The sequence below is a fragment of the Arabidopsis lyrata genome, assembly GCF_000004255.2.
Source record: "Arabidopsis lyrata subsp. lyrata unplaced genomic scaffold ARALYscaffold_3, whole genome shotgun sequence".
In the NCBI taxonomy this organism is placed as follows: domain Eukaryota; kingdom Viridiplantae; phylum Streptophyta; class Magnoliopsida; order Brassicales; family Brassicaceae; genus Arabidopsis; species Arabidopsis lyrata.
Window position 1 is genome coordinate 6,355,313 of NW_003302553.1, and position 24,091 is coordinate 6,379,403.

Consider the following 24,091-nt stretch of genomic DNA (forward strand, 5'->3'; position numbering starts at 1 on the left):
ATTTTGTTCAAGAATCTCGAATTCAAAACTACAAAATCTCTAAATCTTTCATAAAATTTTATATCTACTGTACTTAAATAAATAAGATAATCTCTTTTCTATACATGTTACGGATACTTAAAATCCGATTTTTTTGGAGTGGTTCTAACTTTTCGAAGAAAAACATTATAACCACATTTATATATAAACCAAAATCTGGCCACATTATAACCTCTTTTTTTGTCAAACGGTCACATTATAACCATTTCGTAAATAATCCATTCATAATATAAGAATCTTATATTTGGAACACTACAAAATCTTAACTCGGAAACTATCAAATATCATCTTTGCTAAATTTTTGGATTTCTTATACTTAAATAATAATAAAAAAATTATTTTTATACTACAAAATCTCGAAATATTTAAAACATACGGAAAGACATATTGCCATAAATGATAACATTTCGTCAATAATTTTTTATCACGTTGAAGCTTTATTCAAGGTTCAAATATTCCACGGGTAAAACGTATTCTTATATAAATAGTCCCAAGTTTGAATAAAACAAAAAAAATTTATTACATGTTACGTTTTACACAAACGGATCTTGGATCCCGGATAATAATTTTAATCCTAATAATTTTACTTAAATCACTTCATCCCGCACATAGTGCGGGTAGTTATCTAGTAAATGTATTAATTCTGATATCCAGCTGATTTTGTGGCCCAAGAAAACCCAATCCATTATCCAGCCTGAGCATAATATCTGAACTCGAAGAATCGAACCGAACCCGATCTGAAAAACCCGATCCGAATCCGAACCCGAAATTTTAAAATACCTAAACGGATTCTAAACTTCAAACCCCGAAAATCCGAACCCGAACAAGTATCCGAACATATCCGAAATATAAAGACATAGATATAATATATTAGTAATATTTATACTTGTAATAACCTAAGTGTCTAAATTATTCGGATATTAAGATATTTTCGATTGTTTTAGCTACTTTTGGTTAGATTCGGATATAACATATTTAAAATTTATAGATTTTTTTGAGTATTTTCAATACTTTGCATACAAATTTTTTAATATTTGGATACTTCGGATAAACCCGAATCCGAACTCGATATACCCGATCCGAACCCAAAGTTTTAACATACCCGAACGGATCTTAGTTTACCCGAACCCGAAAAACCCGATCTGACTCTAATATCCGAACGTCTAGGCCTAATCCATGGTGTGAAGCCATTTGTAGCTGTCGTAAAAGAATAAACAAATACTAATAATTACAAAGAGCCAATTAACCAAATTAAATGAAATTAACTAATCTAAAAGTAATGTTAATCACACGTCTTGTTCTGCCGTCACAAAGTATGTAATTACCGTCCGTCTTTTAGGAAACAAAGAAACAAAAACAAACGGCGGGCCCACCGCCGTTAGAATCTCTCTCGATTAGCCGACGCGGCCACCATTGTCTCTCTCTCAATCCGTCCTTTCTCCACGCGTCGCGTTGACCACGTGGCACTAAACATCTTTAAAAAACCAATTTTATTGTTTAATAGCGAGTGCGTAGTGGGCCTATCTTTGTTTTTTTTTTTTTTTTTTTTTTTTGGCGGAGGGGCGGCTATATAGCCTTTTGTTTTATTTCCACGAAAGAAAAAGGAAATAAAAAAGCAGTCAAACTCAAAGTTGAATTGGAGCTGAGTCTAAGAAGTCACGCATAACGATCTTTCTTCACGCGATCGCCGTCGGCACGTGTTTTACGGTGAGATTCACGCGCCTACATGGAAACGCGGTTCCTAAGCCGCGCGTCCTCAAGGTTTTGCCACGTCTTTGACATTTTTGCGTCTTCCAATATCGTTTGTTTGGTTTCTTCTTCTCCACTCCTTTTTAGGCGCCGCTGCTAATTTATTTCCTAGTTTTTGAATTTACTCTTCTTCTCTTTAAGTCTCATATTATAATGCCATATCCGAGTGTGTGTGTTTTTTTTTTTGGTGTGTCTTTACCAGTAGTTTGAATTTCTTTCACATAGAATCTTTAGTTTTTAGTTGCTCTTACGTAAATTTTAGTAATATTTTTTAAAGGGAACAAACATTTAAGATAACTATGCATTTTAATCACTCACAGGTTTATTCAAGTTTTTTTTTTCTCAATTCTGCAGCAGTAAGGTTGATCCAACGTATTAAGAAGAAACAAAATTGTGTCCAGATAATTACAAGTGTTAATATATTTATGGCAACAAGGTCGTACATGTATTTTGGTTTGGTGATAAAATTAAACTCAATTCAAACAATTTCAGAACTAAGCGTGCAAATTCAAAAGCAACAATAATAAGCTGTATTCACTAAAGGAAGCTTGTGTAGTTATATATCCTAAATCACGAGGGTAAACGGCACATACCAATTCGTAGTTAGATTAACCATATATATTAAATTATGATGTGGGATTACATTCTTTATTCCCTCGTTTAAAAAAAATCGAAATCAAATCAGCATTTAAGGGAATAAGCTGTGTGGGCAAAACAGCAAACTACATGCATCTCCATTAATTGCGTAAAATACTGTAAGGATTTCTTTAATTTTTTGTTACATTGTATCAAATTTTTGTTACATTGTACATACAGATAATAAATAAATATCACTCTTAGATAAAATATTTTACAAAAGAAAAAGTAAAACAAAGACTCTTCTTCCTATATTTTCCACTACGAAATAAATCATTCAAAATACGGATTTATTTTATATGTATCATAGTAAGTTCTAATTTTAACCTTATTTCATCAAGAACTTTAATGCAAAGATTATATAGTTTGATTACTTTTCTAATTGCCAAATATTCATCAATTAAATAAAAAGATACAGTGATAAAAAGTTTTATTTTAAAAAGTATAAAGTCAATCAAATTAATGTATTTAATTTTGTATCTAAATCTATATCTATATTTTTGACAATGTATTTAACTGTTCAAATCCTTGTTTTAAAAATCGCTAGGCGCTAGTCGGGCGCTCGGCATGGGCCTAGCGATTAATCGGAAAATCGGATTAAAATCGGGGATTAATCGGGGATTAGTTTTAGGGTTATTTTAATATTTTTAAAATATATTAATCCAATATTGTAAAAATTTATGATTTTTATTACAAATTTATGATTTTTATTAAAATTTGAACACAAGTTATTGTAAAACATCACAAACTCTCCATTCAAATGATTGAATAACAAAAATAAAAAGTTTTTTTATACTTGCAATCTAAAAAATAATCGGGGTATATAAGATTAGGCGGAAAGTAATCGGATTAGGCGGAGAATAATCGGGTTACTGATTTTTTAGGGGATTAGTCATTAATCGAGGCGGATAGGGTGGGCCTAGCGATTAAGCGGGGAGTAATCGGGGCTAGGCGGGGATTTTTAGAACAGGGGTTCAAATACATCAATAAATCATTAAAATGATCAACAAAAATTGAAAACGCTTGGTGAGGTAAAAAAAGAAATGAAGGGTTGAAAAGAAAAACAAAATTCTTTGAAAGAGGAAAAAAAACACGTGGCAACAGATAAGTGGAGGTAAAAAAGAAAACCATGAAAACCGCTGGTGTTTTTTAAGAGAAGCCGCTAAAACCATTTCAGGCTTTGACTGTTCACAACAAAGCGCCCCAAAAGGAGCGTCGCTTTTACTCTCTCTCCCATCTATTATATATAAACAACTCTCTTCCTTCCTCTTCTCCCTTCAATTATCTATCACACCACTCTCTCTCTATCTCTCCAAATATGGCTAAGATGGGCTTGAAACCCGACCCGGCTACTACAAACCCGACCAACAATAATGCCAAGGAGATTCGTTACAGAGGCGTTAGGAAGCGTCCTTGGGGCCGTTATGCCGCCGAGATCCGAGATCCAGGCAAGAAAACCCGCGTCTGGCTTGGTACTTTCGATACGGCTGAAGAGGCGGCGCGTGCTTATGATACGGCGGCGCGTGATTTTCGTGGAGCTAAGGCTAAGACAAATTTCCCGACTTTTCTCGAGCTGAGTGATCAGAAGGTGCCTACCGGTTTCGCGCGTAGCCCTAGCCAGAGCAGCACGCTTGACTGTGCTTCTCCTCCGACGGTGGTTGTGCCATCAGCGACGGCTGGGAATGTTCCGCCGCAGCTCGAGCTTAGCCTCGGGGGAGGCGCGTGTTATCAGATCCCGATGGCGCGTCCTGTCTACTTTTTGGACCTGATGGGAATCGGAAACGTTGGTCGTGGTCAGCCTCCTCCTGTGACATCGGCGTTTAGATCGTCGGTGGTGCATGTTCCGACGAAGATGACTTGTGGGGCCCAGAGCGACTCTGATTCGTCTTCCGTCGTTGATTTCGAAGGTGGAATGGAGAAAAGATCTCAGCCATTCGATCTAGATCTAAACTTGCCTCCCCCGTCGGAACAAGCCTGAGCTTTTAACGGTGTCGTTTCAATTCGATGCGCGTGGGTTTTTTTTATTTGAGCTGAGAGAATTCGTTTTCTCATAGTTTTTTGTTTTCTCTCTCTCAGCCTAAAATTATTATCAGTGTTTAGAAAGAAAAAAAAAACAAATTAAATCTGAGGGAGAAAAATATAATTTTAGCTAACATGGATCGTTATGTACATATTATTTACATAACTGGTGATCTGAACTTTTGTTGTGTGCTTTTTAGTTTTTTGCGACTTGGTTTCACCATGTTGTTTCTCTATTTTTACTTTTTTATCTTTTGTTCTTCCAAATTTTCAATCAATAATTTGGTAATCTTCAATGTTGTGTTGTCTAATGAGTTTTTTTTTTTTTATTACTTTTTTGTTACTAATTGGATATTAATTAAAATCGCAAAAAATAATTGTAAGTTGAAGTATAAGAAAACTAAAATTTAAAGTAACTGAGCAAGATTAATTCAAAAAAAAAAAAAATAGTTGAGTATCGTCGGCTTTTAACAATGGTCCAAGTTTCCAGCAGACACGCAGCCGGCGTGAGTGGGCCCCGGTTATGCTCTCTGCGGCGTAAGTTAGAAAATTTTTTGAGCTTACGTCACTAAGTAGGGTCCACTAACAGAGTACGGACATACTCTTTTCTTCTCTCTTTCTAGCGAACTTGGATGAGTCTTGAAGCTGAGAGTATTAACTATTAACACTAAGGCTATGTACATAGGTGATACTTTTAGAGTATTAACTATTAGAGTATCACAAGTCCAGATATTATTTTTATATTGATAAAACAATTAGAATGGGCATGATTAGTATCAATCCAGTGATACTTTTGATACCAGTATCATCTGACGTTGCATCTCCTAATTGGTCGCGTTTGCTAAAAGTAGGAGAAAAAATAAAAAAAACATTAAATAAACATTATAAATAATACTAAAAAGTTCTTAATGATACTTTATGAGTATCACCCATAACTATAAAGGTCTGACAAACTTTAAGGTCTGACAGATAGAACCTAGATTTTTCATTGATAGATTCTTCCAATTGGGAAAGAAATTGCCCAGGAAGAAAAGAGTTTATATCTTAAAACAAGAATCTACTTCATCCGTTTCGTTTTAGTTGTCGTTTAAGGTTTTCTCACACAAATTAAGAAAAACATTAAATTTTCTGTTTTATCCTTTATTAACATATTTTATTAAAAAATAGAAAAATTATTGCCAGCTACACGAATTATACGCCAACACATCACCACACATGCAGACTATTTTAATGTTTCTCTAACTACACGAACTATTGGTATTACATACGGACATCCCCGAACTATCATCGGTTATGTGTGCAACACCATAACCATCATTTCCAAATAATATAAATGTCTTGTTAACTACACGAAGTATTTTTTTTTTTTTTGTCAACTACACGAAGTATTTTCATCAATTTTTTTTAAAACTAATAAGTTAAATAAAACTATATAATATATCAATGTAAATTATATATATACATTATAACTATTCTAACTTTAAAATTTAATTGTAATAAAGACTAAACTAGTTCCATAAAAAATATATGTGTTCATTAAAAATTTGTTAATTAACTTAAACCTATAATGAACATGTATAATTTAATTAAGTGACACTTTTAAAAATTTAGTTAAATTAATTTCATATAAAACATATGTGTGCATTAAAAATTAGTTAATTAATTTAACTTAAAATTATAAGGGATACTGCATATGTAGAATTTAAACTTTAAAAGTTATAATGCATATATATAATTAACAATAGTGTATTATTAACTTTTAGTTATTTTTTCATTTTGTAATTTAGTTTTTAAAAAAATGATGGAAATATTTCGTGTAGTTAACAATACATTTATATTATCTGGAAATGATAGTTATGGTATATATAATTTACATTGATATATTATATAATTTTATTTAACTTATAGTGATGTATAATTTAACTAAGTGACTATTTTAAATTTTTAACAATTTAATCTAATAAATATTAAATTAGTTAAATTAATTTAACTTAAAAGTATAATGCATTAAAAGTTATAATATATATATATAATTTATAATAGTATAATATTTATTTTTTAGTTATTTTTTATTTTTTAATTACTTTTTAAAAAAAAAATGTGATGGAAAATACTTCGTGTAGTTGACAAAAAAAAGAAATACTTCGTGTAGTTAACAAGACATTTATATTATCTGAAAATGATGGTTATGGGGTTGCACACATAACCGATGATAGTTCGGGGATGTCCGTATGTAATACCAATAGTTCGTGTAGTTAAGGGGACATTAAAATAGTCTGCATGTGTGGTGATGTGTTGGCGTATAATTCGTATAGCTTGCAATGATTTTTCCTTAAAAAATTTATTGGCTGAAACATTAAAACTGTAGGGATAAAACTGGAATTTTCACCAAACATCTGCATCGAAAACCTAAAACGACAACTATTATGAAAACAAGATTTTAACTCTAAAACGACAAGTAAAACGAAACGGAGAGAGTAGTTGTGTACACAAATTTGTTGTCGGCAAAAAAAAAAAAAAAGAAAAAGAGAAGTAAACAAAGTCTCTGAAGAAACAACTAGGACTAGTCTAGATATTGGTTTTTATCTGGAAGCTTTATAGGATATCTTGTTTATAATGAAAATTAATTTCTTTAAACTATGACGTTGAATTGATTCGGAGTTGAATTGGACTAAAACAACAGCATTTGACCCGTTAAGCTAATAGTGCTATTTATAGAGAGATATTCTTTTGGCCAATAATTTCTAGCTGATTTTTAGGAATTTACTTTTCTTCGTTTAAATTTGTGCGGAAAGTAAATTGAACTTGCGAAAGAATGATGGCGTGAGTGTTGAAAACCTAAATATAAAAAAGAGTTTGAATGAAAAACGACGACGTATAAGAAGAAGGTGTGAGATAAAAAGCGGCTTCATAATGAGAGGCAGAGAGGAGAGGTTTGATTGGATTCTTGTCTCCAACTCCGCAATCAAAAAGACTCAATAACTATCCTTTCGTGATTCTCGTGTAGATCTAACGGCTAGATTCTGTTATTGTCCACGTGGCCGGATCCTAGAATTTCATGGTTATTAATTACCCAAAAAAAGAAAGAGTGAGGCGGCACCGACGGCCAAGCTGCGCGAGTCATCATCCTTTTCAGAAGAGACCGAATCAGAGACGGTGGCACCCACATTTCTTTTTCTTTTTATATAACTAATACTCCTTTCGTTTCAAAATATAAGACGTTTTTTTTATCGTCTAGATTTATTATTAATTGCAAATTATGAGAACTGTTACATAGATGATTCTACAACTGACAATTCCTTCCGACCCTTACTAGATTCACGACAGACTACACTTCCTTCTTCGTAATCTTGATGAATACCTTCAATGATCCACGACCTGGCGACACTTCCTTCTCTGCGTAGAATCCTGGCGAACGACTATAATTGTATATCGCTGGAGATCTCTTGCACACTTGCCTCCATTAATCTGTAAATTTGTTAATAAATCGCAATACCTGGGACTCGAACCCCAAACTTTTTGGTGTAGAAGCATTAATCAACCTTTGGTCAACCAATGGGCCAAGGGGGCTTCCACAAATATAAGGCGTTTTGTAAAAACTTTTTTGTTTCAAAATATAAATCGTTTTTAAGTTTCTATGTAAATTATATATTATTTTAATATTTTATGATTATTTTTATTATGCAATCTTTTTATGATTGACTGAACTTTTAAAAAGTAGATCTTCTTAATCGGCGTGCTTTTAGCTAAAACGGAGAGAGTATATTTATGAGAAAAGTTATTATCCTCTCGAAGAGTAACTAATGTTTACAAACTTATTTCCAGAAATAACTAATGTTTTATCATATTCAATTGAATGTTTTAAAATTAATTGATACTCTCTCCGTTTTAGAATAGTTGTCGTTTTAGAGAAATTTTTTTGTTTTTAATTAGTTGTCGTTTTCAGTTTTCGATGCAAAATTTTTTACTTTTTTATTTTTTATATTTATTTTTATTATGCAACTTTATTTACTATTGGTTAAATTATGTTTAGATAGATAATTAATGATATTTTTATATTGAAAAACTAACAACATTAATAGTTTCTTAATTTGTGTGCATATAGTTAAAACGATAACTATTTGAAAACGGAAGAAGTATATTCTAATACTTTTAAGAAAAGTATAGATATGATTGTTTTATTATACATCTAATTAACTTTTAATATTTGTTTCATCGTTTTTACAAAACTATAATAAGATTTTTTTATTTTATTTTTTTTGTCAACAACTAATATATTAACTTGTTTTTTTTTCCTTCACAATTTAATATTGAGAGGTTGCCTTAAATGTATCACCAGTTCAAAATCCGGTTCGATCCATCTGTTAACGTATTTCTTAAGTGAAAACCGTAAATTGGACAGTAGATGCGTGTAGTAGAGCAAATGGCGCGTGTGAAAGTGGCATGGGATGTAAATTCCGTGTTGACGAGGTTTATGTCGGGATATTGGGTTGTCTTCACGTGCATCTCCACCGTCCGATAAAGTTTGATTCTCACTGTCTTTTTTTGTCATTTATTATTTTATTTATTTATTACTAGCCTCATTTGTTTACGCGAAGGACTCCGTAAATTGAGGTAATTTCATTTTGGTCCCTCATCTCATTATCTTGCTCCCCCAAAAACCCCACCTCCCACAATTTTTTTCAATACCAGAAACGTTACAATCAGATTAGTTTCCAGATTAAAAAATACCGGAAAGTTGGAATTAAAAATAAAAAAGAATAAGAAATAGGCACACCAATTATACACATGGATGATGGGTCATGTATATAGAATTAATAAAAATATAAAATACAGGTTAGTTGCAGATATGGATATCAGGATCACATCTTAATTAAAAAATATATTAGCCTTATAATATTCGAGTGGGAATAATAATAATTCATTTAAATCTTTTAACCAAAAATAATAATAATTCATTTCACTAGGAGACACGTGTGAAACAAGATTAGCTGCGGCGGCCGCTTTTCCTTGGTGGAACCCACACGCTCATATTAAGGTCATCCAGAATCTCAATCCCAACCAACCAGATTTTTTCCCTCTCTTTTCTTCTCACCCGATTCGAAGTCGGCCACATATTTTATCTTTATTGCTTATTTATCCCATTTCTTTCGATCTTAGACATCTAGAACCCCGTCATTTATTAATCTCAAGTTCTCAACAAAAGTATCTCAATCATCCATTTATGCATTAAAAGCTCACAGAAAATTAACTACATTTCCATTACGCACCGCTTCAAAATTAGTTTCAAAAGTAACATCATTCACCGGCATTTCATTAATTGGAGAAGAAGATTTTGTTTTCTTAAGAGTAAATTTAATACTCGAGTATAACACAAACAAATTCAATAAGATGTTCTTTTCATTAGATCAAGTTTTAAATCTAATTTTCTTTTAACTATAAATAATTAGTACTAGTAACATTTATCAAAGCAAAAAAAAAAAAAAAAAGCATTTATCAAAGGATCCTATCCATACCAGAGCTTCATAAAGTTTTGCACCATAAAAATTTAATTCCTGAAAAAGGTTGGGGTTCGCATGAAAAAGAATGGGAATAATAGGGGAGTATATTTTGTAATAAAGTTTCAACCAATGTGAAGCAGCCACGCAGGTGGCTTCACCTGGACACATGTTACCAAATATGGGGACAGGTGGCGCTGTGAAATGTCGTAACGTGACAGACAGTCACTATAGAGAAATAGTTGCGTCGGCTGTGTGACGCTGATATCATTCCCACGTGTGGGCGCGCGTGAAATGGGTCCCTATTGGGCGTGTGCTTTGTGGCGTGGCGCGTGAGACACGTGTTAGACTTCTGCTTATTACAAAACACCTTATTGGAACTCTGCAACCAAACAAGGACCACTTATTTCCATTTTACGTAGTATTTATTAGATTACATACACATTCGTGTCTCTTTTTTTTCGTTTAGGGACAAAAAAAATCTCCATATCATCGTCTGAATAATCTCGAAAGTCACTATCTAGTTATTTTTGATTAAACGTATTTCTCATCCTGATTTGTTACTCACTCGTTATACAAAAAAGGTTATTTGATAATCCTATCCTAGTATTATTTTTAATGGAAAATGTCATTATGGGGTATGGGCGGTAGCCGTTACCGTTAAACTGCCGTTAGCTACGGCATATGAGAGTTGGGTGATGTGTCAGGTCAGTTGAAGTGTCGTCGTCTTTTCCATGAAACTTCGAGAAGACCTTATTGGGTTTCACGTGTCTTTTGACGCCGTCAACTCCTTTTTTTTCCTTTTTTTCCTTTTTTTCGCTATAACTAAAATCATGTAATTAGCCTTTTGAACTTGTTATCGCCGTCCTTCACGCTCCTTGCATTTCACACTCGATTTTGTTTCTTTTTTGTTGGGCAGAACTCGATTTTATTTCTTTATACAGTATATTACGAACAAAAGGTAACAGCCTGATTTACTATTTGATTGCCGACATAAAGAAACTTGAAAAAAAAAAAACATATTCCGACTGTGAGGACTCGAGGCTTTAATAATAATCGATTGATTATGCAAATGCTGTTAGCTTTTTTTTTTTAATCCGATTACAAAATAGTCAAAGATAGTAACATCCTTTTATCAAAAAAAGAAGAGATAGTAACATTATTATATTGTGTCGTTAATTTTCATAATTCCTTCATTTTTAGTGTTATTTTTCTTCCGCTAAAATTTCTTCCAACTGGAAAAATTATATCAATTGTTAGGTAATTTTGTCTAAATTAATGGGCTCAAATAAAGGCCTGATCAAAATTACACTAAAGAGACCCAGAGAATATGCTGGGCAGTTATGGACACTAACATTCTAATTAATTTGAATGGCGTGTTAGTACATTAACTTTAAAATTCGCGATTTGCTTGCTTAGCAAATAGCAAGAGCATGGATTCGTAATTATACATACTATTAATAATCAAAACTGGCGTACCAACCAGGCATGTGACGCATTCCATTAATCCATTAATGAGTAAATCATACTGTGATCTTCTATGTATAAAGACAACAAAACATATTGCCAACAAAAAAAATCGTAACATAACAGAATAAATTGGAATAAGAGAAATAAACTACTTAATAAACAAAATTCAAATCTCCTGCGAGAGAATACATAATGCAAAGCAGAGAGAAACAACCGGTCTCCGCCGCGTCATTATATCCCACCGTAGTTTCACGGGCGAAGATTCTCTTGTCCCTCCTCAAAATCAACCCTTTTGGTAAGCTAACAACGAATGACTTGACCAAAGACTGATAAATTGATGAGAGTAAAGAACACAAAAGTGTTTAGAAAGAATTATAATAGACTCTCGTAAGAATAAAGTTACAACATACATTCTCTTATATAGAGATGAGATTAATCTAAGTTTCCTAATTTAAGATAAATATAAATGTAAATAATACTTTAAAGATAAATATAAATATTCCTAAACTAAGTTATGATAATCTTCTAGATCCTTCTCGATCTTCATGATTTCCATAATCTTGGGCGATCATCTCGATCGTCGATCTCGGTCGATCTCCGGTTCTCCCAATACCCCTCGTCAAGCTCATACGTGGTTACACGTTTGAGATTGGACAAGTCTTTAGAATAACGGCTTTTATACCCGGCCGTCGGGTCATCATCGACGTTTATACCCGATCGAAGGGTTCAAAGCGGCTACAATACCCAGCCGTTAGGTCATCGACGTTTATACCCGATCGTAGGGTTCAAAGCGGCTACAAAACCCAGCCGTTAGGTCATCGACGTTTATACCCGATCGTAGGGTTCAAGTAATAAAAATAACACCCGCGATTGCGAGGTTCGGATGTTGTTCGCGATGGCGAGACTAAAAACAAATAACTCACGAGGGCGAGTAGTTTAATCAAAAGGAGAAGTTAAACTCGCGAGGGCGAGAAAACATCATTGTTCCCGAAACTGATTTTTTTTTTTCTTTGCGGAAGCTAACGTAACGGATCCAAAATCCACAGAAAGGATCTTGGCTCTGATACCATGATAAATTGATGAGAGTAAAGAACACAAAAGTGTTTAGAAAGAATTATAATAGACTCTCGTAAGAATAAAGTTACAACATACATTCTCTTATATAGAGATGAGATTAATCTAAGTTTCCTAATTTAAGATAAATATAAATGTAAATAATACTTTAAAGATAAATATAAATATTCCTAAACTAAGTTATGATAATCTTCTAGATCCTTCTCGATCTTCATGATTTCCATAATCTTGGGCGATCATCTCGATCGTCGATCTCGGTCGATCTCCGGTTCTCCCAATAAAGACAAAACGCATCCGTTTAGCGTTTTCCGCGGCAGAACCGAACTCTACTCGTTCCCGGAATCACAATCAGAGGCAGCGGCAAGAGTTCAAGAAAACGTTAGGCAGTTCAACGGAAACTACATTTTTGTTTTTGTCATCTTCTTCTTACTCTCTCTGTATAAGCAGCCAATACCATTTTTGACGCTGTTAGCGAGTTTTCCGGTTACGGATTATCTTGACAAATTGATTATTAAAACAGGACTTGATCAAGCTTACCCCTTCGTTCGTCGTTTGCTCTTCTTCATCTCTAAACTAGGTTAATAAATAATGTTATATTATATATTTCTTGTGGACACAAGACGAAACATGTATTGACGATCGTTGTTGAAATAATGGGTTTTGCAGGAATAGCTGCTCTTCTCATGCGTACGGAAGTTGTCATTGCTTTTTTCTTTTCTCTTCTTGCTGCTTACTTCGGTAAAATTGTGTAATCTCTTTCTACTCCTCTCTTACGTATATGAATGCTTGGGAATTTAGTTTAGCAAAAAAAAAATGAATGCTTGGGAATTGAAAATCGTTTGGTGTATATGTTTGCAGCTATGATGTTGCACGGAGCGTTAAGGATATTGCATGAATGAGAGGTCGAATCTTCTAAAAGACTTTTGGATTTATGTCTTCGGACATACTTACCAAATATTAAAAGTGTTATATTGTAGTATGATAATTATAGATGTATAGCTATCTATTGAACAAACTCATGTATATATATATGGCTTTTGTTTAGAAAGGATGATAACTAAATCACGAAACAAGAAAGCTATTCATAAAAATAAAAAAATCAAATATAATGTCTTGGAGATTTTACATTTTTGTAACAATACAAAAAAAAGAAAGCCAAACCCTTGGTTATACACAACTATGAATAGAAATTCCTCTTGAAAACTTGGAGCAGGAAAATTGCGAAAAAAAACATTTCAAGAAAAATGAAGGAAAGAAAGAAAAAAAAAAGGAATTTATAAATACATTTTTAAAACAGACTATGCACATAAATTACCAAAAATCAATAGATCAATGAAAATAAAGAAGCACAAACCAATGATTCAATCTCTGTAGGCTGTCTCAGGTGGGAGATTAAAGATCACGTGATGATTGGCCTAGCCATCTGCAGCGAAACATTAAGAAATCCATTTTGAAAATTTAAAATCAAATCTTCAATGAAGACATTGAAGTTTTCAAAAAAATTCAGATTCCAAACTCAAGAAAAATTGTTCCATGTATCAACATTTTCATCAATCGAACAAACCTTGAGAGTAAGAATCTGCCGAGTGGGCTAACGTTTGTGTTGGAACTAAACTCCTTGTTAGCTTGTTTCCTTTTGTTCTCTGCGGCGTCGGGTGTGGTCTTGGCAAAAACACGGACCGCCATATCGTGCAATTCTTTCACCGAAGCTTCTTTTGAACTGTCATGAATTTATGATTAGTGTCCGATTAAGTTAATAATTCACAATAAGATAACCAAACATGTGTTTTTGTATGTGTTCTTTAAAGATCCACGTACCTTCCCAAAAGTTCAATCAGCTTGGCAACAAAAGCTTCACAAGAACCAGGCTTTTCACGTTCCATCATCACTAGGGATCTCGACACTGTACGCCCAATAGATTCTTTTGAATCGTCACCAAGAGCCTACACCATGAACCAGAATACATGATCTTTTTGCTATCCATTGTTTAAAACATTCCCAACACATTTTTTATTTATATGCAAGTAAAAAAATGAGATTGTAGTTATATAGCAGGATTACCTCTTTTAGGGACGGTATGAGCAATATTGACAATGATGCAGGCAATGATTCCCATATGGAGTCATCTTCTTCATCACTCACTTGTTCTGACCTTGGAACTGCTTTTTGTTTACTAGACTTATCGCCGGAATTTCTGCATAAGTTGTAGCTTCGTGTTAGATACAATCATGCTACATTCTCTCACCATGAGAAGCTAGAATCTAGAGTTACCTTGAATAATCAGAATCATCTGCCATTTGGTCCCTTCTCCGGTTAACCTTCCCATCATTATTGTTCTTCCCCATTCCAAGTCTTTCTCTAGCATTTCCCTTTCTGAAACCTGCGTCAAGTGCTGCCTTTGCCTGAAAGAAGAATTAAATTCAAATGTAAGAATCCGATGATAAATCCAAATGACCAGAAGATATCTAAAGCAATGTAAAGAACTAAAGATATATGTAAGAATAAAGGCAATTCAGAGAGACAACCCTTAAAGATAATAAGAAGATTAAAGGGGATAAATAAACCTCCGCGAGATTTGCGTTGCTATCTTCGGAGGCACTTGAAGTTCTCTCTTGAATCCCTAGTCTAGATTTTGGGGTTCGAGGTGATCCAGAGTCATCGTACTGCCCACGAACAATAACAGTTCCACTTGCTGAAGCATCATCAAAAGGTGCATACCTGCCGCTAGACTACAACAGTCGGAATGGAATCATTCATAATACACCAGGCTTATTAAATTTCTGTAGATGATGTTAAAAAGGTGCCACAAATTTCATACCACAGAGCTTTGTTCACGGAATTTTGAAGATGATTGAGAACTTCTTGAGGCTCTTATGACGACAGTTCCCGATCCACTGAGCGATGAATCGTCCTGGATTTAAAAGGACAAGGTACACATATTTTTACCTTGTTCTCATTCTTAAGAATACATATATATATATATATATATATATATAAGGAGTTACAATATAGTAACCATACACGTGAAACTTAACCAAGTTCGCTATAGTAGAAATGATTACCCAAGTAACTTGAAACATACATATCGTGACATGCTTTTAGAAGATAATTTTCTGGTGCAATACTAACAGCAAGAAATAGTGTCAAATAAGACAGACTGCATCTCGCACACAAGAGGCAAATGATCTTACTTCTTCGTGGAAGCCATCTTCGTGGTCATTTTGAAAAGGATGTCTTCTTACAAAACCTCCTTCAGAGGCTTCAGAAATTGTACTACCAGTCGAAGATGACCACTGATTACCACTATCTCTTGTTGTTTGTTGCGAAATCTGATTAGAAGAAACTTCGTGGCGCCTCTCCCTTGCTTGAGGAGGTTTTAAAGCACGAACTGCTCCAATACTCTGTGACCCCTCAACGCTAAAGTCCCATCCAGCATTTTTGACGGTATTCCCCTGAAAACTGTAGCTACGAGTTAATAGAGATTTTATCAAACAAGCAGCAGAAGAAAACCCAAGCGCAGAACATTCATCCAACCTAGATCCAGGAGTGCCTTGGCTTCTTTCATCTTTAGCCACCCTAACAGTACCAGATGAGTCAACTGGAGCTTTGGGACCATTCCTAGGAGTCTCTTCATCTTCTTTTACTTGGTACTTTGGCCGCTCTCTTTAAAGAGGAAAAAAGGACAGAATAACAATCGTGCTTATTCTGGATTTTCTTTTGGCATATAAAAGATCAAAACAAACATACGGGAAAACCATCTAAATGTTACTTTTGACATACAATTGAATCAGGAAAGTCATAATTGAAATCACATGCCAAAGCTATTGAAGAGAAAACGTATCAAACCTTATCCTCTCAAGAAGTTTCGGACTTTTTCTAGCATTCTTAATAAATCTGTGTTTAATAAGTTCTTTGGCACTTGGTCTCTGAAAGTATAAGACTTGAATAAGAAATCTTGAAATGCCACTGCTGCCAGTAAAAAAGCAAAGATTACAAGGATTGCACTGCAAGTACCTCAGCAGGGACCTTCTTCAAGCATAATGAAACAAACTCCTTTACTGGACGGGAAAAATGCTCATCTAACTGCCCAGAAAAGAAAGAATGTTAAATTTTAAAGATTGGCTTCATAATCAAGAAATGGCAGTGATAGAATTCCGCAAAGGCACACTGACAAGCAGCATAACTTTATCATGTTTAAAATGAAAAAATGTGAAACCTGAGGTGGATTTTCTCGAGGAATGATAAAAAGCACTCTCATGGGATGAAGGTCAGCTAGGGGAGGTTCTCCTTTAGCCATCTCAATAACTGTTATTCCAAGCGACCAAATATCTGCCTAAAATGACAACAATCCCAGCAACAGAAACAGAATGCAAAAAATATTAGATAGGCTAAGGAAACAAGTACAGACTCTACAAACACATAAGACATGTCAAGCTAGGAGAGGCGAAGCTCAGTATATAGGCGAGATACCTTCTCGTTATACCCTTCTGAGTTCTGAATCACTTCTGGTGCCATCCAAAATGGGGTTCCTACAAAAGTCTGTCATTCTTTAACATATCAGCGCACGCAACCCAGATGAATGAGTGAAAGTTGTAAACCATCAGCAGAGAATTAAAGATCAGATGTTTTTCAACTTGATAAGATTATCTTTTAGTCATGGCAATCTTTCAGAAAATCGCTTCTAGCATATAAATTATCCCATAGCTGAAACATGCACAAGATTCTACTATATAAGGCTGTAGATAAGCAACTGGAACTGAAGCTGCAGATAGCAACATTACTAGTGCGTTGGACTATTCAAGAGTATCCTAGTCCCTAGGAAATTTAACCAAGTAAAAAATCAATAGACCTCACGATTCAAGCAGCAAAATCTAAACAAAGAGGCCAGAAACTTCATTAGTAGCCCTCCACACATATTGTGGGGACATAAAAGATATATTTCACAACAGAAAATGAACCAATAACAAGAATTATAATCAACAGTGATCATTGGCCTAATAGAGTAAGCACCTTCCTTCTTGATATTGTCCGCGTTAGCTGAGCAGACACACCAAAGTCCGCCACCTGATACAGAGTGAAAATGATGTTCAGGATGAAGCTTGTGCAACTAATACTCGATAAAGAAGATATTGATGATTTTGCTGTCATAATAAAAGTAAAAAAAAAAAAAAAACCTTAACATCGCCATTCTCGGTCAACAAAATATTAGCAGCTGCAAAAAAGGAAGAAAGCGATTTTATGTACGAAGCAGTTAAAACATATTTCATCACATAAAACCCATAAAACAAAATAACCCTATTAACACACAAAAACCTTTGATGTCTCTGTGGATCTTTCCCTCATTATGCAGATATTCAACAGCTAGAAGCAGATCGCGTGTGATACAAGCGATTGATGTTTCATCCAATGGATTACTAGATTGAAGCTGCAAAAGATATATCACTTTTAAGGATTATAAGTTGCGTCAAAGAAAATATAAGTACAGGACAAGATCTCCACAGGGCGTGCATCACCACGCACAAAATTATACTTCCAAATTCCAAGAGTTATGAGCTACAAAGTAGTGAGTTGACATACAAGATCAGCAACAGAGCCACCGGCCATATATTCCATGATGATCCACAACTTGGTCTGATGAAGGTAAGAACCATAGTATTCGGTGATATATGGGCAACGGCATTGTGACAATACTGAAATTTCCTGGGGTAAACAGCAAAAAGTGAGCATGACAATCGCTACACAGAAATATCAAGCACAGAAATTGACGTCAATAAGAGATACCTTCTGAATATCTTCGATCTCATCTTCTCTGCCAGATGTCAAGTAAAAAGATTAGTTAGAAAATTACTGAGCATGATGGTATTCTCAACCAAACATGCTATTAGTATAGTGAAAGCCAATGAAAGGTTACTGTCCTTTATCATTCATAGAATCATAAATGTAGCTACTCAACGTATAAGACAACAAACATTATATCATCCAAAATCATAAGAAGAGAATTGCATAAATGACGAGAAGAAAAAAACAAAATAGAAAATGTACTCACGATTCTTCCAGGTCGATTACTTTAATGGCAACTTCTTTATTGAGGTCCTTATCAAACCTGATAAGCAGCAGCAGTAGTTGTTCAGAATAGAGATAAGATAGACTCAATAGTTATTATTAAACAATCTTTACACAAAAAAATAACAGATATGTGCCAATCATATTTTCGTCTCAATTCCAATATTTTCCAACTGATGTAACTCTTAACTTCTTTCTAGCATGAAATATCAGCACGGTGATGATTCAGCTTAGTGCTTACCGTCTAGGCATCTAGTACAACGGTGTAAATATATTAGCATGATGAAACTAAATTGAGTGTAATAGATACTTACGCTTTGTAGACATCACCAAAAGAACCCCTTCCAATCAACTCAATGTGGCTAAATCTGGCTCCAGCAGCCTCTCGTAAACCCGCAACATCGTCCATCTCCACATACAAGGAAAAACACCTTCTCAGCTCCCACTATAGTAAGCAAGATGCAAACTTGAATTAAATCTGATTATAATCGCAATGTGGAAAATCTCTTTTACTCAAAGCAAACCAAAAAAAAAAAAAAAAAAAGAATGAAATCGATGAACTACAAAATCAGCAAAAATCTGGCTGTTTGGTGGATTAGAGGAAGTGACAGCTGACCAATAAAAATCTGCAACTAGCCAAGAATATTCGTCACTCTATGATAGTGTATAGCAACATACACGCTATTTGTTCATTTCAGTTACTGTCCTTTCGTTTCGTTTAGCGAAAAAAGCTCGGGCTCGGAAGAGTCTCTTTTCCCATGTAAGCAACTCGGTTCCTGAATGGCTCTCCCCAGCGGAGAGTCTATCTTTCCGATAACTTAATTTAAAAAAAAAACATCTCGTCACTGATGTTCGATCAAAATAAACGAAAATAATCCTCGATTACAATAATCAAATTCTCTAAAGTTGAAAGGGATCGATCCAAATTACCTGGTAATTCGACAAAGAAGACGAATGGGATACTACTACAGATCTCTTTGTTGCTCTTTCCTTTCGTTTGCTAGATCATTTCCCCAGAAAGCTCTCTCGAAAGAGAGCACCAAGAGATCGAGAGAAACTGTTGGCAGATTTTCCAATATTTTTTCCTTCCAAGTTTTTCAAAAAAAAAGATACCATTCGTTACGATCCAGTTAAGAAGAACAAAACCAACCCAAGTTAAAAGCACTGAAACCCAATAATCTTTAAAGTTCATTTAACGGCCCATAGTTCTCGGCCTATCATATTCCTTTGCATTAATTCTCGGCCGCTCTTTTTGTTATTTTTTTTTAACTCATCAAGGGATACGAATACTTCAAGGACATATACAACAAACTCACAAAAGTTAGAATATGTAAAAGATAATATAAACTTCTCACTTAGAAACTTAGAAAATCTCGTATATCATAATTATGCAAAACTTGGATGAACATTTAGAAATGTTCTACAAAATCTGACTATATGAATCCTGAATCCATGTGATAAGTGGCTAACATACACGATAACCATGGTCCATGACTCCATGTGTTCTCTTCTTTTATTTGACAAATTTTTAAAAAAAATCTTAAACGGTGGGTCCCGCAAAAGAAAAATTGTAAGTAAAGAACAGAGCCGGTCAATGCGGAGCTAAGACTCGTCAGGGTTTCAGACTGATGCAACGAGACCAACTCTCTGTTACTGTCCTAATTTTTTTAAGTTACTAACTCACGCGACCCTTTGGTGTATGTCTTCACACGATTTGGTTTCTTCTTCCTGTTTCGTCTTTGTGCTTCTATGCGTAGTTTATACGCGCCTTGAGGTCAAAACCAGACGCTGGGTCATTGTTGATGACAAAGCCACTCGAGTCTTACACACGGCACGTGCACACGTGACTCCTAAATCTCTTCTTCCTATATATTCTCTTTGTCGTGCCCCCTTAATCTGCGTGCGTGTCACACCCGTAGTAATATGAATCTTGGTCCTATACCTAATCCCAAGTTTGACGACAACTAAATTAAAGCCTTTTTCTTCTTTCTTTTTGTTTAGAAAAAATTATTTCGTAGCTTTTCTTCAGTTATTGGAACAAAATTCACTTTCAATTCATGGTTTTAATCGTATCACTATAGTTATATACTCTAAAACTAAAAGAATGTGTTTTGTAGAGAAGAAAAATGTCGAGTGACTAATTATGTCACTGTAATTGTATCTTTAATCATAACAACAACAGTTTATCCGCTCGAAACCATATGATTATTTCTCTTTCAGAAAAGCGATATTAACTATTTTAAAAAATCAACGGTTGAGAATTGGATTCCATCAAAACAAATATAAAGCGAACTAAAATGATTTTTCAGGAAGATTTTCAAGTATCTTTGACTTCCTTGGCCTAAGAGAAAAAGCTTTTACATGCAAAAAACTTTAACCTTGTGTTCAATTGGTTCTCTGATAATTAATTATATATTACTTATTGTTAACTATACCAAACCCCAAGAAATTCGTATCCTTGCCACAAGATTGTAAGATTTTACCAACAAAGTAATCAGAACTAAAATAGCATATTATTGTGTCAAACAGTAAATGTCGGTTTTGCAATCAGATAATTAGTCTAAAAAAAATTGAAAATAAAAGAAAATTAGAACATAAAAGAGTCCATGAGAAGCTTGAGCAAGGAAGGCAGCAAAGAAAAACTAGAAGAGAAACACATATAACACACATATATACCGACATATTTATATAGATGGTGGGCTCGGAACATCATCATCATCATCATCATCAAAACCATCAGCAGCAGCAACAAAGGAGCAAAGAAGCTTTAGGGATGGTGGCTCTCCACGAGGCCCTAAGAACCGTTTGTCTCAACACCGACTGGACTTACTCTGTCTTCTGGTCCATCCGTCCCCGTCCGTACGTCTCTATATCCTTCTCTCTTTTTTTCTCTCCATCTTTATCCCTCTCTCTCCTCAAAACGTTGTCTTTTTTTGTTCTTCAGGAGAGTTCGAGGCGGTGGCAACGGCTGCAAAGTTGGCGACGACAATGGAAGCTTGTAAGTTACACTTTTTTACAACAACAAAAAAAAATCATATTACCCATATAGTCAAGACAGCCAACTATAGTTTAGTCTTTACGAAACATGATTAAAAAGTCAACATTTTCCCCTATGGTTTTATCGTATTATAGTCACCGGAGAGAAACTAGTTAAGACAGACTATTATTATTAGTACTCATCTAGGCTTGAATTAACAAAACAAAAAAAAAATCCAAAATAATTACAAAAAATGTTGAATGAAGATCTTAGACATGATCATGATCACATACGTAGTTGTATATATATATATATGAATCATGATCTGCTGGGGAAAAAAACATCAAGTCATCACTTGTAGATGATCTTGTCTAATAACCATTGTTTCCTTTTTTCACAAAATTAAAACGAAAATGAATGATTTATGAGTAGATTTACAAATATATGCTATGTACACAGGATGTTGATGTGGGAAGATGGATACTGCAGAGGAAGAGGAGGAACAGAAGGTTGCTATGGAGACATGGAAGGAGAAGATCCTGTTCGTAAATCTTTCAGCAAGATGTCAATTCAGTTATATAATTATGGCGAAGGGTGGGTACTTGGTAGGTCCTTATTATCATTTCTGTCTGCATGGATATATTTAACTCCTGATGACATTGTCACTGCAAATTAGCCAAGAATAGAAACTATTTTTCTTCCCTTTTTCTGGGTTTTGCAACATACATTTCTGGCCAACAGGTTAATGGGGAAGGTTGCTTCTGACAAATGCCATAAATGGGTTTTCAAGGAACAAACTGAATCTGAATCTAATGCCTCTAGTTACTGGCAAAGCTCATTCGATGCTGTAAGTTTGTATATAGTATCAATGAAACATTTATGCATAATAAGATTTTTATCTGCAAATTTGTAAGCCGGCTGAGATCTATCTCTCAAAAATGCAGATTCCTTCGGAGTGGAATGATCAATTCGAATCTGGGATTCAGGTAAAATAAAGAACACTAATCATATGTGGGAATGTTCTTGACTTTCTTGTTTCTCAAGTCACCTTTGTAATCTTTTCTTATTGTACCTACAGACCATAGCTGTTATTCAAGCCGGACATGGCCTTTTACAACTCGGTTCTTGCAAGATTGTAAGTCTTTCTATTTTGGTTAATGCTTCTACTGTAAATATTAAAAGTTCTTAATTGGGATCTTTGCGGTTATGTTCTCTAAACCGGCCGGTTTTACTCAGATACCTGAAGATCTGCACTTTGTACTTCGGATGAGGCACACGTTTGAATCACTCGGCTACCAATCCGGCTTTTACCTCTCTCAGCTATTCTCCTCAAATCGAACCACTTCGACTTCAAACACATCGGTCATGGGCTCGAACCATCCTATACTTCCTCCACAGACTCAGCCATTGCAATCCACTCTTCCCCACTACAACTGGAGTGGTACGAGCCAACGACCAATGATGGTTCAAACCTCTTTGCCTACCTACCAGCCTCACATGCCTTTCCCAGTAATGCCACACTCAAACAAAGAACAAGACCCTGACGTGAAATGGCCCACGGGGCTATCATTCTTCAATGCGTTGACTAACAATGTCAATGCTAAGCTTCTGTTTGATTCAGAGGGGTTAGGTGACAAAACAGACCACCAGAGCCACCAGAACCAGAGCCAGGAACAGAGCAACTCTGAGAGTCAAGCGAATCCGAGCGAGTTCTTGAGCCTTGATAGTCACCACCGAAACATGAGTTTCTTGGAGTGATATGACTTCGTGTATGCCTCTCGTAAGAACTTAGTTTGGTCCTTTTTCTATGCCTCTTGTTTGTTGTTTGGATCGTTTTATCACTTGTGTTAAACCTAGTTAATCTACTCTCTCTTTTTTTTTTCATTCTACTCTCTCTTCATTTTTTTTCTCAACAATTTACTTTTTCTTTCTAAAACTTTTCTTGACCTTTTTTCATAACGGCATAATTACGTGTTTTAAAAAAAAGTAAAACAATTTTATTTTCTAAAGTTATATATGGTTATAAATCAATTTTTTTTTGGTTGAAAAATATTTTAAAATGAAATTCTCCCAATTATCGCAATTGTAATTTTAAATATAACAAACATAAGTCTGTTTGTTTTCATAATTCAAGATATTACATTACCAGTTAATGATAGTTACTTAAGTTGTAAATTAACAGATTCTACTAGAATAGTTTTGTTTAAAGCAGTGTTCTAAAAAGCGGTCTAGGCGGTCGCCTAGGCCCCGACTAGGCGCTAGACTCTTATGCGACGCCTAGATAACCGCCTTGACCGCCTAAAATTACACAGATCTTGTTTAATGTATTTTTCAATTTTAATTAGAGTTTTATTTATATATATAGTTATAAATATTCATATATTGTTTAATATAAATATAAATAAATGTTTTATCTAATTTTTGTTTATAATTTCATAATTTTTAGTTTTATATAGATATTTTATATAACTTTTATATATAATATCATATTTATAATATTTTATGTTATAAACGCCTAAACCGCCTAAAAATCGCCTAGGCCCCGATTAGGCGTTCTAGGCGCTAG

At 34.5% G+C, this 24,091-nt stretch overlaps 4 protein-coding genes across 13 annotated transcripts; 3 read left to right on the top strand and 1 right to left on the bottom strand.

Moving 5' to 3' along the window:
• The first annotated feature begins 3,645 nt into the window (after window positions 1–3,645).
• On the top strand, window positions 3,646–4,746 carry LOC9321141 (ethylene-responsive transcription factor 4). The gene has a single exon (XM_002882874.2). It carries the CDS (start codon window positions 3,743–3,745, stop codon window positions 4,400–4,402), a length of 660 nt encoding a protein of 219 aa, XP_002882920.1. The 5' UTR covers window positions 3,646–3,742; the 3' UTR covers window positions 4,403–4,746.
• Window positions 4,747–8,591: 3,845 nt separating this feature from the next.
• LOC9318987 (PRA1 family protein H) lies at window positions 8,592–13,754 on the top strand. Its single transcript, XM_002882875.2, has 4 exons — window positions 8,592–11,738; window positions 12,771–13,062; window positions 13,152–13,223; window positions 13,344–13,754. Exons 1-4 carry the CDS (start codon window positions 11,604–11,606, stop codon window positions 13,382–13,384), a joined length of 540 nt encoding a protein of 179 aa, XP_002882921.2. The 5' UTR covers window positions 8,592–11,603; the 3' UTR covers window positions 13,385–13,754.
• LOC9318988 (germinal center kinase 1) lies at window positions 13,573–19,651 on the bottom strand. Of its 10 annotated transcripts, none has more exons than XM_021031522.1 (22): window positions 19,479–19,651; window positions 19,113–19,174; window positions 18,863–18,957; window positions 18,532–18,588; window positions 18,267–18,294; window positions 18,063–18,185; window positions 17,799–17,910; window positions 17,660–17,697; window positions 17,496–17,549; window positions 16,956–17,024; window positions 16,702–16,818; window positions 16,500–16,568; window positions 16,332–16,411; window positions 16,020–16,148; window positions 15,677–15,944; window positions 15,304–15,396; window positions 15,050–15,214; window positions 14,757–14,887; window positions 14,547–14,679; window positions 14,304–14,428; window positions 14,050–14,205; window positions 13,573–13,908 (listed from the first exon to the last, which is right to left on the bottom strand). In XM_021031522.1, exons 3-22 carry the CDS (start codon window positions 18,955–18,957, stop codon window positions 13,878–13,880), a joined length of 2,073 nt encoding a protein of 690 aa, XP_020887181.1. In that variant the 5' UTR covers window positions 19,113–19,174; window positions 19,479–19,651; the 3' UTR covers window positions 13,573–13,877. The 10 variants fall into 10 exon arrangements, with proteins under 10 accessions (XP_020887181.1, XP_020887178.1, XP_020887180.1 ...); XM_021031519.1 differs by having other exon boundaries at window positions 18,863–18,993; XM_021031521.1 differs by lacking the exon at window positions 19,113–19,174 and adding an exon at window positions 19,227–19,365.
• A 1,384-nt stretch (window positions 19,652–21,035) lies between these two features.
• LOC9321142 (transcription factor LHW) lies at window positions 21,036–23,409 on the top strand. The gene is made up of 7 exons (XM_002882876.2): window positions 21,036–21,407; window positions 21,493–21,546; window positions 21,985–22,119; window positions 22,267–22,372; window positions 22,470–22,511; window positions 22,604–22,660; window positions 22,762–23,409. The coding sequence occupies exons 1-7, from the start codon at window positions 21,241–21,243 to the stop codon at window positions 23,281–23,283; spliced, it is 1,083 nt and encodes a 360-aa protein (XP_002882922.1). The 5' UTR covers window positions 21,036–21,240; the 3' UTR covers window positions 23,284–23,409.
• Window positions 23,410–24,091: the final 682 nt, after the last annotated feature.